The 17,774-nt window shown below is 44.1% G+C and overlaps 1 protein-coding gene across 3 annotated transcripts; it reads right to left on the bottom strand.

The window, feature by feature from the left end:
• Nucleotides 1-219: 219 nt before the first annotated feature.
• Nucleotides 220-17,372, bottom strand: CDKN2AIP (CDKN2A interacting protein). Of its 3 annotated transcripts, none has more exons than XM_030191515.1 (4): nt 16,983-17,372; nt 16,367-16,497; nt 2,909-3,441; nt 220-2,866 (listed from the first exon to the last, which is right to left on the bottom strand). In XM_030191515.1, the coding sequence occupies exons 1-4, from the start codon at nt 17,240-17,242 to the stop codon at nt 1,046-1,048; spliced, it is 2,745 nt and encodes a 914-aa protein (XP_030047375.1). In that variant the 5' UTR covers nt 17,243-17,372; the 3' UTR covers nt 220-1,045. The 3 variants fall into 3 exon arrangements, with proteins under 3 accessions (XP_030047375.1, XP_030047376.1, XP_030047374.1); XM_030191516.1 differs by having other exon boundaries at nt 220-1,774; nt 1,820-3,441; XM_030191514.1 differs by having other exon boundaries at nt 220-3,441.
• Nucleotides 17,373-17,774: the final 402 nt, after the last annotated feature.

A 17,774-nucleotide genomic window follows, 5' to 3' on the forward strand; every position in this document is an offset into this window, starting at 1 on the left:
AGGATATCTGGCCTCTCTTTGCTGGGGGGAGAGGGGGAAGAGATGAAACTTTCTGCTACCATGCTTGTTTTGACCACCACAAATGGTAATCCCTGTTAAACAATCATCCAATACATACTCCACAAACAACCAAGAGCATGAATATTTTATATAAGCCAATAGGAAGATGCTTCAATATAAAAGACATTTACTGGTTTATTTGAAAAACAAGGTGTAAATGTTTTATTTATTTATTTTTTATTAATTATGTAATACAAAATGCAAACTTGTTTTTGAAGGAAAAAAAATCAGCATATTGAAATACAACTGTATGAAGATATTAAACTGGAAGCAGCCATCATATTATTACTGATCCACAAAGAACAAATTGTTTCCAAAATTACATTTTTATGTGTTTTCAACTTTAAGCATTTTGGTCCTTCACTAATTTCAATGAACATATTTAAAGAAGCAGTCATCTGTCTACCTTTTACTTTCTCTATTCGTAATTTTACATTTTCTTTTATTGTTCCAATGTAATTTTGTATGCCTTAGTATCATTTTTAAATATATTTTTACAGGTTTTAAATAAAATGTACATACTTTTGCTGTGGCCATGCCTCCTGTTATTAAAATTGCTTTTTCTTGAGTTGCTCTGAGCCAGCTGGTGCTATAGTTCTATTTTAGCTGAATTAGTGGTGCCTGCAATGGCTTCTTGGCTATTACTGCTACTTTAAACTCACTTAAAATATGGTAAGATAGGACTTTCTACCAATCCCACAGGTAGCCTGTTACACTTCTTCATCTTAGTTAAAAACATAACTACCACACAAAAGTGGATTATATAACAAATAAAAAATACACGCTAGGGTGCAGGGTTCAAGCACAGGTTATCTGTCAGCAAATTATTTCCAACTGATAGCATGTAAAAAGAATATTTCCATAAAACAAAGGAATACAAAATACTAAGAAAATTAGCCTTTGTTATGTACAAGAAAAAGCCACAAATTAAAGTCCATTCTCATATTATTTTCACACCACAAACAGTACTCAAAATTTGAGCGTTCTAGAGTATATCTTGAGGATTTCTTAAAGCAGGAGGTAAATTAGAGGGTCGTGCATCTTCATCAAGAAGTACCAAATCTTCAACTTCTTTTCCATTATACTTCCTTTTACATATCTTTACCACTACTTTCTTCTTCAAGAACAATTTTAGAGCTTCTCTTGAAGCAACTGCCTTGGCATTTTCTTGACTTTTTCCACAACCTGTACCCAAATAGACAGACTTGCACCTCAATTCACAAACAATGTTTTCAGGGGAGTTTTTATATTGTGGTAAATCTGCCAAGTCCTTTAATGGCACAAATACAACATCTAAAGCTGCTTTCAGAGACTCAATGGCTGCTTTTAAAATTTCTGTATGATTCACTGTGGAACTAAAACCTCCAACAGAAACCAGCTTCCAAGCTACTGTTTTGTAGAGCCTGTTGAAGAAAGTCTGCTTTTCTTTAGCATCGTCAGCTGTTAGTTTGTGAGGCACTCGGACAGAGCTTTCTGCTGCCTGAGAGTTGCCTCTGGAAGGTATATGCAGATGGCTATCTGACATGGTATTTCTTTCACTACTTCTGGATACTGTAGATTGATTGGGACGGTAAGTTGCCTTTACCTCTGTTACAGCAGAATACACTGGAGTGAATCTGGTGAAGGTTTCAGAATTGTCTGTTTTTGGCCCTGTTACTTGTGCTACCCCTAAAAGTGCATCTCGCTGGTTGCTACTGGGGGATGGTGTCTCTCGTTGGTTGGTGGTCAAGGACAGTGCCACCCCCAACAGTGTCTCTCGCTGGTTGGTGCTTGAGGACAGTGCCGCCCTTAACGGTGCCACTCGCTGGATGGCACTTGAGAATGGTGCCACCCCCAATGGTGTCTCTCGAAGGTTGGTACTCGAGGATGATGCTGTCCTCAATGGTGCTTCTTGAGGATTGGTACTTGATGATGGTGCCGTCAAAAATGGTGCCTCTCGCTGGTTGGTACTCAAGAATACCGCCACTCCCAATGGCGCCTCTCGTTTGTTGGTACTCAAGGACGGCGCTGCCAATGGCGCCTCTCGTTTGTTGGTACTCAAGGACGGTGCTGCCAATGGCGCCTCTCGGTTGGCATTCGAGGATGGTGCCGCCCCCAATGGTGCGTCTTGTTGATTGGTACTCGAGGATGGTGCTGCCCGTAATGGTGCCTCTCGTTGGTTGGTACTTGAGGATGGTGCTGCCCCCAATGGTGCCTCTCGTTGGTTGGTACTCGAGGATGGTGCTTCCCCCAGTGGTGCCTCTCGTTGGTTGGTACTCGAGGATGGTGCTTCCCCCAGTGGTGCCTCTCGTTGGTTGGTACTCGAGGATGGTGCTTCCCCCAGTGGTGCCTCTCGGTTGGTACTCGAGGATGGTGCTGCCCCCAATGGTGCCTCTCGTTGGTTGGTACTTGAGGATGGTGCTGCCCCCAATGGTGCCTCTTGGTTGGTACTAGAGGATGGTGCTGCCCCCAATGGTGTTTCTCGGTTGGAACTCGAGGATGGTGCCGCCCCCAATGGTGCCTCTCCTTGGTTGACACTTGAGGATGGTGCTTCCCCCAACGGTGCCTCTCCTTGGTTGGAACTCAAGGATGGTGCGTCCCTCAATTGTGCCTCTCCTTGGTTGACACTTGAGGATGGTGCTGCCCCCAATGGTGCCTCTCGTTGGTTGGAACTTGAGGATGGTGCTGCCCCCAGTAATGCCTCTTGGTTGTGACTGGAGGATGGTGCTGCCCCCAATGGTGCCTCTTGGTTGTGACTCAAGAATGGAGCTGCCCCCAGTGGTGCCTCTTGGTTGTGACTCAAGAATGGTGCTGCCCCCAGTGGTGACTCTTGGTTGTGACTCAAGAATGGTGCTGCCCCCAGTGGTGCCTCTTGGTTGTGACTCAAGAATGGTGCTTCTTGTTGGTTGGGACTCAATGGTGCTGCCTCCAATAAAGCCTCTCGTTGGTTGGCACTCAAGGATGGTGCCACCCCCAAATGAGCCTCTCGTGGGTTGATTCTCGAGGATGGTACTGCTCCCAATAGTGCCTCTTGCTGATTTGTACCCAAGGGTGGAGCTGCACCCTCTCGCTGATCGGTACTTGACAATGGGGTCACTCCAAAAAGTGCCTCTCTTTTGTTGATATTCAAGGAAGGTGCCAATCCCAAAAGTGCTTCTCCTTTGGTGGTACTCATCTGTGCCCCTCGCTGACTAGCACTCAATGGTGCTGTCCCCAAAGGTACATCTCGTTGATTGCTACTTGATGGTACCGCTGACTTTGCCCCTTTCTCTTCCTTCCTCTGCATCAAGTTTTCCAGCAGGCTTGGTACTTCCGCCTTTTTAGTATCAACATCACTGATGATAGTTTTATAGGCCCTGTTGTCTTCAGGTACTTTCTTCTTGCAAGGTTGCTCTATCCCTTCTAAACAAAACAAACAAAATTAAAATAATGCAGCAAACTATCATTTTCTTATTCAACTAATTCCTTAGTGCCATCTAGCAATGCAATGATCATTTTGGAAAAAAAAAAAGTACAAAAATGCAAGTCAAGTGTAACTTACGGACCTGCACTACTTTGACTGGTAGATGCCTGGAATGAACTGTTAATATTATTACAGCAAAGTGTTTCGTCAACACTAAAGCAAACAGAAAATCTATCTAGGGACCTGTCCTTCCCATGGTACAGTCCCTCCAGTCCTCATATGGGTCCCAAGTCTTATGAAATAGGATCAAATTCCTTCTTCTCATGGCAGTTAGTTTAGGCATTAGGTAGATATTATCTACTTTTGCTAGGACTGTGGTTCACCGAAGGAGTGCCTTATTTCCATACTGTAGCCGGTGTCAAATTACTGCCATGAAAATACTAGAGGTCAACTTATGATTTTCTTAATTCAAACCTGGTGTCTTATAATGAAGTAGGCAGAAATCTGCTTTCCTATTCATAGTTACAGTCATAATTTGCTGTAAAAGGGTTCATGTAACAAGTTTAATGCTTCTCTCCAATTTGTCTGACAAATAAGGTGGTATATAAAGTATTTTAAACTATTAAACTATTGTAATTTTGGGAAAGTCCACCAAATGTGATAGAAATCACCTCACTTTCCACATTCCCTCCAACAAAGTTCTGTGCCCTTGCTATAAATCTGGTAATGTCTCAATAGAGTATATATTTTGTAACCATTTTCTATGAGATTGCTAGTTATGGACACTTTCAATAAGTATTGCAATATATTTTCCCACTTCATAAGTACATAAGTATTGCCATACTGGGAAAGACCAAAGGTCCATCAAGCCCAACATTCTGTTTCCAACAGTGGCCAATCCAGGTCACAAATACAAGATCCCAAAACAGTACAATACATTTTATGTTGCTCATCCTAGAAATGGGCAGTGGATTTTCTCCAAGTCCATTTTAATAATGATCTATGGACTTTTCCTTTAGGAAGCCGTCCAAACCTTTTTTAAGCCCTGCTAAGCTAACCACCTTTACCACATTCTCGGGCAACAAATTCCAGAGTTTAATTACACGTTGAGTGAAGAAAGATTCTCTCCAATTCATTTTAAATGTACTACTTTGTAGCTTCATTGCATGCCCTCTAGTCCTAGTATTTTTGGAAAGAGTGATAGAGGCATATTTTCAAAGCACTTAGCCTTCCAAAGTTCCACAGGTTTCTATGGAACTTTGGAAGGCTAAGTGCTTTGAAAATATGCCTCACATTGTAAGCCATATTGAGCCTGCAAAAAGGTGGGAAAATGTGGGATACAAATGCAATAAATAAAAAAGAGTAAACAGGAGCTTCATGTCTACCCATTCCAGTCCACTAATTATTTTATAGACCTCTTTCATATCTCCCCTCAGTCGTCTTTTCTCCAAGCTGAAGAGCCATCCACTAGCTTTAACTCCTCACCTGCTTTTCGCTGTACAAAATGTATTTGTTACATTTGTATCCCACATTTTCTCACCTATTTGTTTATGGTAGAATACATCTTTCTACAGCAGGTCAATTCTTTTGCTAATTCTTCAAAGTGGAGAATATTCCCATCATCCCACAATTAGTCCAGAGTAAGTAAATCATTCTTTGCCCACCACTTATTAACAGATTCCATTTTTCCTGGAAGAAAGCTGTGCGCATGTCATTTAGGGGTTTGGGAAAAATACAATCTCTCCAGGAAGAACTTGCATCTGGATGTACCATGTATTTAGTCTTTGATAGGTATTACCATTCCTTATAAGCACATATAATGCTTACATAGGAAGCCAAGGTATCTTCCACAGAAGAGTATCTCCTATTAGGTGCTGCGCTACCCAACCATTCTGATATGATTCTCAGTTACGCTGCTTTGTAGTAAAGGAGCAAATTTGGAATTCCCACACTTACCTGGGACTTGGGCTGAAAGAGAACTACTCTCTGTACCCTGGGGTGGGGGTCTTCTTTTTCCAATTAAAGTTTACAGAAAAAAAATGTAGAGCCAGCTCTCATAAAAAGGGAGCTGGCTCCACATTTTAACTGCATGGAACCTCCCTAGCTAGGAAACAATCAGTCCCTCCCAGCACTCTAATTCTTTCAGTAATTCTTGTAAGAGGAGTGGAAAATCAACCCCAAACAGCAGCGCACAACAAATCCCAGGCACCAGGTCCCCATGGTGACTAGAAATTTGTCCGTGGTGCTTGGGATTTTTTTTACAGGTTTAAAAGTGTTTTCAGCTCATGCTGCCACAGCAGGATAATTCCTCCTCTCTGTGCTGTGCAGCTCTGCACAAGTCTGAGTCATGCAATGCCAGAACTCTTGCCCTGGTCTCAAATCTTGCAAGGCCAGCACGAGAGTTCTTGCAGTAGGTAACTCAGATCTGCACAGAACCACAAGATGTATGGAAGAGGAAGTTGAACTCTTTGCAAGTTGTTGTGCTTTTCATTATGCAAACACAAGAATTACTTAAATATTATGGTGTATACATAAGTTTTCCAAAGCCCCTTCTCTTGATGTCACGGAGTTACAGCCCAGAAACACAATATTCTTAGAATGAACACGGTTATTTATTTGTTACATTTGTACCCCACATTTTCCCACCTATTTGCAGGCTTAATATGGCTTACATAGTACCATACAGGCGTTCACCAGTCAGTTGATAACAAATACAGGTTATATTGTGGTCGAAGTGAGGTAGGTGTGTATCAGGCACCATGAGGATGGAAGGGATGAAGACTGTATATTGTCTAGTACGATCATTGGTTGTGTTGTTGGGTGTAGGGATTTATGTTGGATCGGTGGGGTAAGCCTTTTTGAAGAGGGTGGTTTTTAGTGATTTCCTGAAGTTTAGATGGTCATGGATTATTTTATTTTTATTATTTAGACCTATAAAACCACTTGTCCCTGAAACATGCTCAAAACAGAAAAATCCATTTGTGTATCTAAAATGTAAACCTCTACAAAGAGACGAAGTGAAGATGTGATTCCATGAGGGGCATAATTGAAAGGGGCGCCCAAGTTTTCCTGAGGGCGTCCCCGCAGGACGTCCCGGCAAAGGGTCAGGGAAACCCGCACCACCGAAACAAGACGGGCGTCCATCCCTCGCCTCGACAATACGGTCGGGGACACTCAAATCGTGAAACCTAGGTCGACCTTAGAGATCACCGTCCCCAATTCCCGGCGACAATGGAAACCGAGGACGCCCATCCCAGAAACGACCAAATGCAAGCCCCCCGGTCATGGGAGGAGCCAGCACCTGCAGTGCACTGGTCCCCCCGACATGCCAAGACACCAACCGGGCACCCTAGGGGGCACTGCAGTGGACTTCAGAAATTGCTCCCAGGTGCATAGCTCCCTTACCTTGTGTGCTGAGCCCCCCAAAACCCACTCCCCACAACTGAACACCACTACCATAGCCCTTATGGGTGAAGGGGGCCACCTACATGTGGGTACAGTGAGTTTGTGGTGGGTCTTGAAGGGCTCATATTTACCACCACAAGTGTAACCAGTAGGGGGGTGGGATGGGCCAGGGTCCACCCGCCTGAAGTGCAGTGCACCCACCAAAACTGCTCCAGGGACCTGCACACCGCTGTCATGGAGCTGGGCACAACATTCGAGGCCGGCACAGAGGCTGGAAAAAACATTAAAAAAATTTTTTTTGAGGGTGGGAGGGGGTTAGTGACCAGTTGGGGAGTAAGGGGAGGCCATCCCCGATTCCCTCCAGTGGTCATCTGGTCATTTAGGGCACATTCTTGCGGCTTGTTTGCAGGAAAAAAAAAGACCAGGTGCTCGACAGGGACTCCCCTCCCCCCCACCATCAGGCGAGGACACCCACGTGCCAGACATGCCCCAGTCCCGCCTTCACCACGCCCCCGAAATGCCCCCACGAACCCCGGTCATCCCTGCGACGGAAAGCAGCCGAGGACGCCCAAAATCAGCCTTCAACCATGCCGACTTGGGCGACCTTGTGAGAAGAATGCCCATCCTGCGAGTTTTGTCGAAAGATGGGCGCCCTTCTGTTCACTACTTTGAGAAAACTGGATAAATAAATCTAAATCTCAAAGTACAAGTTGTTTCACCAAATTTTTATCATCAGGCAAGTAAAAACTTATGAGGGCAATTATCAAACCCCTTTATGCATACAAACAGCCATAGTCAGCAGGGTAACAGTAGAAATGGCTACTGAGAGAGGAGAAAAAAGGCTGTCTGCCTTGCTGGGGATAAGGATGGGAGGGGGGCAACTGACTGACAATGAGGTACAAGGCTGGTGGGAAGGATGGGTGGCTGCCTGGATGGGGTACAAGGTTGGGGAGGGGAAGAGAGTTTAACTGATTGTCGTCCTGGGTTTGAGGCATAAGCGTCAGAATGGGGGAGACACAAATGCAAAATGGCATCCCCCAAATTTTTCTACTCTGCTCCTCTCACTGCAAGGCAAATAACAGCTGCATAAGAGGCACTGGAAGCCAGCAGGCCTTGAGCATCTGCAGATGCTCAAGGTCCCACGCCAGCCTGCCACGCGATTCCACTTATGCAGCTGATAGAGTTGCCGCCTCAAAAGAGCAAGGTAAGGAAATAAATGCTTAGTGGCGATGAAGCAATAGAGAAGAGAGATGCTGAAGCACGGGGTGGGGGGGGGGGGGAGAATGCTGGCTGCATGGGCATGGGGGGGGGGGGTAAGGAAGAAGGGAGATGCTGGAGGGGGAAGGAGTGAGATAATGGAGACTTGGGGGAGGGGCGGTTTAAGATGGGGGAAGGACCAAGATGCTGGAGACCATGGGGGGAGGGAAGGTTTGAGGGAGAGAGAATAGGACAGAGATGCTGGAGAACACGGGGGGGGGGGGGGGGGGGGGGGGGGGGGGGAGAGGAGGCTGACTGAGAGGGAAGGACAGAGATGCTGGAGAAAATGGTAGAGTTGAGAGGGAGGGAAGGACAGATGCTGGAAACCATGGGGGGTAGAGATTTGAGAAGGGACGGACAGAGATGAGGTAGACAATGGGGGAGGAGCAAACATAGATCCTGGAGATCGGGAGGGATGGACGGAGATGCATGAGACCATGGGGGAGGGGTTTGAAAGGGAGGTAAGGACAAATGCTGGAGATTAGTGTTAGGAGGGAAGGAAAGAGGGAGATGTTGGATATTATGGGATGGTAGGGCAGGGTTGGTGGTAGAGCTGGGAGCAGAGCTTGGGCAACCCCAAACAAAAAGGCATTCTACCCCTAGGATGGGGGATAGAGCTAGGGGTGGCTGGTATAAGGGAAGAAGGAGAAAGATGAGGTGTAAAGAGCTTTAAAAAAAAAAAAAGACTAGGTGACCACAGCGCATGAAGAGTGATGACAGGACTGGGATTGAGACACAGACACTGGTTGACAATCTGGGGGTTAGGGTGAAGAGTAAACTGGAGTGGGTGATAACCAGGTGTATTACTGTATGTGGCACTCAGGGATGCATTAAGGGCCTGATTTACTGAGTTTACTTTTTCTCTTGGAGAAAGCAGATGAAAAACAGCTTAGTGAATTAGGCCTTGAAGGAGCTCATGTAAATCTTAAAACAGATCCCTGTTCCTTATTTCAGCAGTTACAGGAGAAGGGGGGGGGGGTGTCAATAAAGGTCTCAGCTGCTGGCTCCTAAATCCTAGGAAAATTTGTCAAGGCCTGCCATACAGCTATTCCAGGGAGGTAGTAATGTTGACCCCGCCCCCAGGTACCTAATATAAGTTTGAGTACACTGAAAGGGATAGACTTGCTTCATCTGTTTTACCAGCTCTTCGTCAAGATACTTTTAAAACAAATAGGAGGAAATATTTTTCACTCAACAAATAGTTAAGCTGTGGAACTAGCTGACAGAGTGTTTTGTAAAAGCAGTCAGCGTATTTGGGTTTAAAAAAAGGGTTTTGACAAGTTCCAGAAGGAAAAGTCCATAGTCTGCTATTGAGATAGACATGGGGAAACCACCGCTTGCCCTGGGACTGGTACAATGGAATGTTGATATTATTTGGGTTTCTGCCAGGCACTTGTCACCTGGATTGGCTACTACAGGAAACAGGATAATGGGCTAGATGAACCACTGGTCTGGCCCAGTATGGCTATTCTTATGTTCTTATATTCAGAATTTCCAAAGTTGTAAAGATTCAAATCACACGGGGTAGGAGGGTCTGTCAGAGTAAGCAGGACATCATCAGCAAAAAGCATAATTTTGTGCTCCCCCCCCCCTACACTCAATGCCCTCTAACTTGATGAGCTAATGGCTCTATAGAGAGGGTAAACAGCAGGGATGACAATGCACATCCTTGTCAAGCTCCACGCTCTAAATCAAAATGATCTGTATAGGCCCCACTAATTGTCAAGTATGCTAAGGACTTATAAAAGGAACACACCCCAAAAATGTATTTCCTCATAATGTCCAATTTTTCAAGTAGCCTATACATGAATGGCCAGTACACTCTTATCAAATGCTTTCTCAATATCGATTGACAGTACATTGAGAGTGAACTGATCTTTCTGGCCTGCCAAACAAAGTGTAGGGCATGCCTGATGTTAAAGGTCTGCCTACCAGTTATAAACCCTGCCTAGTTGACCTGCACTAATTGTGACATCACAGTCTGCAGCTGTGTCACCATCATTTTATAATCTGTTCCCAAAAGGGATACTGATCTGTAGGAACCATGACATGGGGTCATTCCCTAGTTTATGGATGACTGCCACTGTTGCTAGGCGCCAGGAGTAAGGCAACTCTTTGCCCCCTGTAAATAAATTAAAGACTCACGTTAATAACAGGACTAGATATCTCCTAAAACACTTTGGAAATTTGTTGGTGAACCCATCCAATCACAGTGCCTTGCCATGGGGCAAATCCTTTATGGCCCTTAGGGTTTCCTCCACTGTGACTATATGAGAAAGCTGTTCAACTTCTGCCTGACAAGCAAGATAGAGGAAATAACACAAAATGTCATCAGGTAAGAAGGGTGTATGAGGCTACAGATGGAACAACCAGGCAGATTCAGGTTTCAAAGGAAGCAAGGTTTTATTCATAATCCGACACGGCCCATGTTTTGGCTATCACCTGCATCAGGGGTCCATCACAGACACAATATCATACATAGATTTAAAAATATTAAAACTTAGTGAAAATAAAAATGAAAATAAATAACATGTAAATACCAGTCAGAAGTAAACCACTGACCTGGAAAATCCTTCTTGTCAACAATGATACATTATCTCTTACACAGTGTTCTCCTGTATTTTTGTTAACAAGAAGGATTTTCCAGATTGATGTTTTACTTCTGACTGGTATTTACGTGTTATTTATTTTCATTTGTATTTTCATGATATTTTAATGTTTTTAAATCTTGTATGTATGATATTTTATGTGACAGACTCCTGATGCACGCACTAACCGAACCACGGTTATGAATAAAGTGAAGATACTTACCTGTAGCAGGTATTCTCAGAGGACAGCAGGCCTTATATTCTCACACACAGGGTAATGCAATCCTGCATTGCCAAGTCCAATGCTTTTAACAAGCTTTTAAAAGCTTTGTGGAGCGTGAGCCACTCTCCACTGTCACTGCGCATGCACAAATGCTTTCTAGCCTGCTGCGAGAGTGAGATTACCGCAGTTGAATACTACAGCATAAAAAAAGAAAAAAAAAAGGAGACGACTCCAAGGGGAGGTGGGAGGATTGTGAGAATATAAGGACTGCTGTCCTTGGAGAATACCTGCTACAGATAAGTATCTTTGCTTTCTCCGAGGACATATAGGCCTATGTATTCTTCCACATGGGGGAATCCCTAGCAACCAGGCACAACAACAAACATTGGTCAATTGGGACTCACAACGGCGAGGACATACACACAGATTAACCTAAAACTATATACAAACTGAGTGAGGGTGCAGCCTGGAACAGAATAAAACGGGTCTAGAGGGGTGGAGTTGGATTCTAGACCCCAAACAGATTCTGCAAAACTGTCTGCCCGAAAAGATTGTCGCATCAGGTATCCTGCTCAAGACAGCAGTGAGATGTGAATGTGTGGACAGAAGACCCCATTGCAGCCTTGCAAATTTCTTCAATGGAGTCTGACCGGAAGTGGGCTACTGATGCAGCCACGGCTCTGACATTTTGAGCAAACAGCAGGAGAAATCTTCGGCGATACCGAAAAGTAATGACATTGTAAGCCTTGACATGATTCGCTAGGGTCAGACCAGCACAGGCATAAGTGAAAAAAATGCAATATGCCAGCCAATTAGAGATTGCGAGTTTCTTGATGGCAACTCCCATCCTGTTGGGATTAAAAGAAATAAAAAGTTGGGCAAACTGTCTGTGGGACTTAGTCCACTCTGAGTAATAAGCCAATGCTCACTTGCAGTCCAAGGTGTGCAAGGCGCTCTCGCCAGGGTGGGCATGAGGTCAGGGAAAGAATGTTGGCCAGACAATCGACTGGTTCAGATGGAACTCCTACACCACCTTTGGCAGGAACTTAGAGTGCGTGCGGAGGACTACTCTGCTATGATGAAACTTAGTATAAGGTGCATCCACAACTAAGGCCTGAAACTCACTGACCCTACAAGCTGAAGTTAACAGCCACCAAGAAAACGACCTTACAGGTCAAGTACTTCAGATGGCAGGAATCCAGTGGCTCAAAAGGAGCTTTCATCAGCTGGATGAGAACGACATCGAGGTCCCATGACACTGGCGGAGGCTTGACAGGGGGCTTTGACAAAAGCAAACCTCTCATGAAGCGAACAACTAGAGGCTGTCCAGAGATGGGTTTACACTCTACACAATAACCACTAATTGCACTGAGGTGAACTTTTACGGAGTTGGTCTTGAGACCAGACTCGGACAGGTGTAGATGGTATTCAAGCAGGGACTGTGTAGGGCAAGAAATAGGATCTAGAGTCTTGCCCTCACACCAGATAGCAAACCTCCTCTACTTGAAAGAGTAACACCTCTTAATGGAATCTTTCCTGGAAGCCAGCAAGACCTCAGAAACACCCTCTGGAAGACCCAAGGAAGCAAATTCTAGGCTCTCAACATCCAGGCTGTGAGGGCCAGAGACTGAAGGCTGGGATGCAGAAGAAATCCTTCGTTCTGCGTGATGAGGGTTGGAGAACACTCCAATCTCCACGGTCCTTTGGAGGATAATTCCAGAAGAGGGAACCAGATCTGCTGAGGCCAATAAGGTGCGATCAGAATCATGGCCCTGCAGTCTTGCTTGAGTTTCAGCAAACTCTTCCCCACAAGAGGTATGGGAGGATATGCCTACAGAAGACCGATCCCCCAGTGGAGGAAGGCATCAGACGTTAATCTGTCGTAGGCCTGGAGCTTGGAACAGAACTGAGGGAACTTGTGATTGAGTGGCAAATAGATCCACTGAAGAGGTGCCCCACGCTCAGATCTCTTGGGCAACACACATATTGAGAGACTACTCGTGTAGTTGTATAACTCTGCTCAGTCTGTCAACTAGGCTGTTGTTTTTGCCTGCCAGATAAGTGGCTAGAAGGAGCCCAACGCCACATCCAGACGGCCTCCTCAGGTATTGAAGTACCAATGTCCCGGTACTCCCGGCACCGTGTGTCGAGCTGCTTATGCTTCTTGGGCTTCTCTCCTTACACAGAGCCTCAATCCCTCGGTGCTGAAGAAAATGACGTTGAATCCATATGGGTCTTCGGCGTTGGGTCTGAAGCTGACCGATCCCAGGGCCTGGTAACAGCACCCAGTGTCGAAGCACGTGGAGACCCACTCAATGCTGGTGCACTCCCAGTGGACGCCGAAGTCAGAGCAGCCACAGAGGTCGATGCTGCAGGTACTGAAGTCGATAGTCCAGCCTTCAAAAAGCCAAAAAGATGCTCCATTTGAGCTAGTCATACCCGCTGAGTTCTTACCTGCATTTGTAAACAGAGATGCAATGACCTAGTCCAAGGAACCTGATGAACCAATTGTATGGGTCTGTGGCAGAAATCACGCATCTACGCTCGACTCGCCTCTTGAAGTCACTGGGAGTCTTCTGTGACATCAAAAAAGAATCTCGGCTAAACTGAACGCCTCAATCTTGAACTGAGTAAAAAAGGGACAATGTTGAAATTGAGGATGGGGCAGTGGCCTAATCACACAGCCACACATGAAAATAAAGGAAACAAACAGCCAAAAAATATTTTAGAGGGAATGGGCAAAAACCGAAACTGAAGAAAAATAATAAGGTGAAAAATACCCGCATGGGAAGGCACGCACAAAAATAAGAAGCACAGCATGAGGGAGAGAACACAAAAACGCATCCTCTCAGCTCTGCGGAAAAACTAAGACTGGAAGACCCATACTCATGTGTTGGATGGAAAGACACCCGTGCATGCACAGTGGGATGCTGCTAGAACTTTCTATCTCACTAGTCAGCGTACACACCAGGCTCCACTGGATGACGTTACCCAGATGTGAGAATAAGGCCCGCTTGTCCTCGGAGAATCCAACTTACTCAAAATCACCTACTGAACCACCAGCCTCAATTGATCCTTTTCTAAATATTTTCTAATACTCAATTTTTGTTAAAGTACAAAACGTACTCTTTACAAGAGTATTAATATGACTTTCCAGAAATAATTTGTAATACCCAGAAATTTCAGTGAATGTTCTAATGCATAATCTAGCCCATCAATTCTGAGATTTAGGTCCTTGTCCTGTTTAAAATTTGAAACCAAGTAATAGGAACTTTGTTTTGTCCTTGTTAAGTTTTAAATGAGTATTTATCCAACCAGTGATTAAAGAAAAACAGTGAGATATTTCCTGATGTATGTCCTGTACATGCAATTTATCTGGACAGAACAGAAATACCATCTACATAAATGAAAGCATGATAGCCTGCTATCTCCAGCATTCTGGACAGTTATGTCTCAGCTCAGTTTTCAGTTCTATATCTCTGCCTGTTGGTTGATGGATACAACTATCCCACAGGTTCTGGAATAGTGGGAAGCTATGGAATGGAAGGACTGATTTATGTGATCAAAAATAAAGTGGACAACGTGACAGCAATATACGAGTCTCACATGAGAAAGGTTGACAGAAGATCACAAAGGGAAATTGCTAACGTATTTGGCATTTCACAGTAATATGTGGGTTATATTATTGATATTCTTGGTTATCCAAAGAAGGGTTCCTCATATACTGACTGCAGAAAATGAAAGCTTTAAGCCTTGAAATCTGTCAGCAATTGTTGTCTCAATACAAGAATGAAGGTGAGAAATTTCTTCACAAGATTGTGACAGCCAATGAAACCTGGACTTATCATTATGAGACAGAAACAAAGCATCAATCTGTGGAGTATCATCACAAAGGCTCACCTGTGGCACTACATAAAACTGGATATTCAATGCTAATGCTTGGACATGGCCCAGTATTGAATATCTGAGAATAACGCCAGCTGCAGTCAACAAAACTCTCACCGCCGTTGAATATTTACTCCTTTATTTTCTACCTGGCAAGCACCTTGGACAGTCTCTCTGATGCAGTTGGTTCACGTATTAATGAGTCAATGCTCCAATGTGAAATTAATACCTCTTGAGGTGATGTCAACTTGAATAACAACTTGTAAAGTTTAGTGCATCTTGTGTTACTCATTTTGCTGTGTTAGGCACTTGCCTAATACAGCAAAAATGGCCTAATTCAGGACGCGCTAAAGCATCCCCTGTGCTACTTTTGGCAATTGCATGCACTAGGCACACAGTATTTATTTTTCTGTAATTGTTTTTAGGGGGCGTGTCAGGGGCAAAGAGTGAGCTGGAAGCAGTACGAGCATGCACATTAGTGCACGCTACGTGGTTACCGTAGAAGGCAGTAAAGGCTCCTGTGCTATTTGTAGTGTTTCTATGACCCCTGAGGCTGGCGGGCTTTCCCGCTGAAACACAATCCCATGTCGGGTCCAATAAAGTTTTTCCCTGGACAATCACCTGTGCGAGTTCTTCTTACATATAATCCCAGAGCTGATACTTCTATTGTTTCTTCTCCTTTTTTGTTGCTTTTAATTTTTTAAATAGCTATGCGCTCATGGTAACATTAGTGCATGGCTACTAATGAAACAAATACAAAAAAGTCTTTTTATGCCTATGTAAAAAAAAGGGGCTTAGCGCGAAGGAAAAACCTGCATAAGGACATGCTAAGCTCATTTCTTAGCGTACCTTAGTAAAAGAACCCCTTAGTTATTTGAAGTACACTGTGGTAAAAATATCCTGCATTAAGTTACATTATTGCTTTAACGCAGCTTAACAAATAGACCCTATAGATTCAAAGTATTCTGGGGACAAGGCAATAATTACTGTATCTAAATGCTGCCATTTAAACTATTTGTTTTCTTCTAATGCTGTAGGAAAGGCGAGAGACAAAAAAACCAAGGATGAGGATGGCAACTACTACTCCTCCACATCTCAACTTTAAAGACTTTAACATGCCCAAAATGCTCTGGCTCCATAAACATCCTAATATCCGTTATCAATTTTAGCCATTATTAATGCACTGTATTAGTTCTTTTTTTTCGGCGGGGGGGGGGGGGGGGGGTGTTCTAGAATACATTTGTCCCACTAGTCATTCACACCATTCATGGAGCTGCTCTTACATATTTCATTTTCCTACTGTAACTCCTGTACCTGCTACTCATTCCTCAATTTTGGAAAGATCAATGAAAAAAGATTTGTGTAAGTCTATATAAAAATACTTGTTATAAAAATGTAGTCCAAAACCTTCCTGTATTGAAATAAAGAGCATAACAAAACACTGCTTCATATGAACATCTGTTGCAAAAGCATTGCTATTAAGAAAGGTTCATTGAATTAAGAAAGTCAGAATATATGCTTATTTCTCCAAGTCCCTAAATATTTTTACATCTATTATCTGCTAACCATTGCTACTTGATATCCCTCTTTTCTTCACCTTGGAAACCAGTTCATCTCTTGTTGTATGGGTTGGAGCATCGTTCACTTCAATGCCTTTTCCCATAGTAAGTACTTTGTCCATAACCTTCACAGGGTACCTATAAACAACCATTATTTAAAACAAACAACAAAAAACAATTATTAAATTAAGTACTTAACATTGCCATAACTATAAAATCTCTCGTTAAAAAATATAATTCCTTCATTCCTAACACCAATTTAAGTATACTTTACATATATCTTGAACTCGCAGCTCTTGCTCTATCTTGAAAGTTATAGCAAATGGGAAGAACCTATAAATTCTCAAAAGCTTGTCAACTACATCACATGTACATACCATCAGAACTGGTCCAATTAAAAAAATCCCCACATTTTTCTTTAAGCTCAACACAGCTACTAATGTTGCATCAAAAATTAATGAAAAGTCACCTAACATAAAAGCTGATATTTGACAACTGCCTCTTCAGTACTCCCACTGATCAACTAAACCGTTCTTATTCATAATAATTAGTAGTTGCTTCCGCTTTAGACTAGGAAAAATTTACAGTGCTCCACCCCAAACTTCCTTTTCTTCCCCACTCACCGGCACCCCATGAAGACGTGGTTGGCCCAGACCATGGAGAAGGCAATCAGACGGTTGAGCTGAGAAGAGGGTGGGAGCGTGCTAGAGCCGATATCGGGGACACCGAAGTTCTCCAGGTTGCGCAGAATGAACTCGCGCCGATGGGCCCAATGCTTCTCAGGTTCGTTCTCCCCGCGCTGCTCATCCACCCAGAGCGCTAGATCCTGGAACTGCGGGGCCTGATTATCCCGCAGCAACTCCGGAACCTGGTCCGCCGCCATCGCCGGGAAGGGGGGGAGAGAATCCACACGCGGCGAGCACAGACCGCAGCTAGCGAAGGAAGATGGAGAGACCAGATTATGCGCTTCTCACTACGCAGAGTAGTCCACTAGCTACTTCGAACAACTTCCGTCTTTGGATGTGACACCGCGAACATACTTCCGCTTCCGGATTCACCTTTCCTTGCGTCTGTCTGGGCGCATCAGAGTTTAGCAAGATGGTTGCACTGTGCACACAGGATCCAGGATGACGTCAAAGCGTTGAAGCCACTTAGGTTAATTTCTCCCCCCCCCCCCCCCCCCCCCCCCGCGCAGCCGTCATTCATATACACTCAAAACAAAGCAAACAAACGTATGAGCTTCGAACTTCAGCTGCTTCATCCATGTTATCATTCTTTATTGCTGGTAGCATTTTTATTTGATCCCGCTTATATTTTCAAACATACCAGCTTGTGCAGCATACGGATGTACCTAGTGGAAGTATAATTATGATGGAATAACTTTACATAGGTAGAGTAGTAATTTGTTTTATAAG

Source organism: Microcaecilia unicolor, chromosome 2, assembly GCF_901765095.1.
Source record: "Microcaecilia unicolor chromosome 2, aMicUni1.1, whole genome shotgun sequence".
NCBI classification, from domain to species: Eukaryota; Metazoa; Chordata; class Amphibia; order Gymnophiona; family Siphonopidae; genus Microcaecilia; species Microcaecilia unicolor.

Coding starts and splice junctions, on each gene's coding strand:
- CDKN2AIP (XM_030191514.1), bottom strand. CDS start 17,242: ATGGCGGCGGACCAGGTTCCGGAGTTGCTGCGGGATAATCAGGCCCCG. Junction 16,498..16,982: donor CACGTCTTCATGGGGTGCCG/GTGAGTGGGGAA, acceptor GGTTGTTTATAG/GTACCCTGTGAAGGTTATGG. Junction 3,442..16,366: donor AGGGATATCAAGTAGCAATG/GTTAGCAGATAA, acceptor TGTTTTGTTTAG/AAGGGATAGAGCAACCTTGC.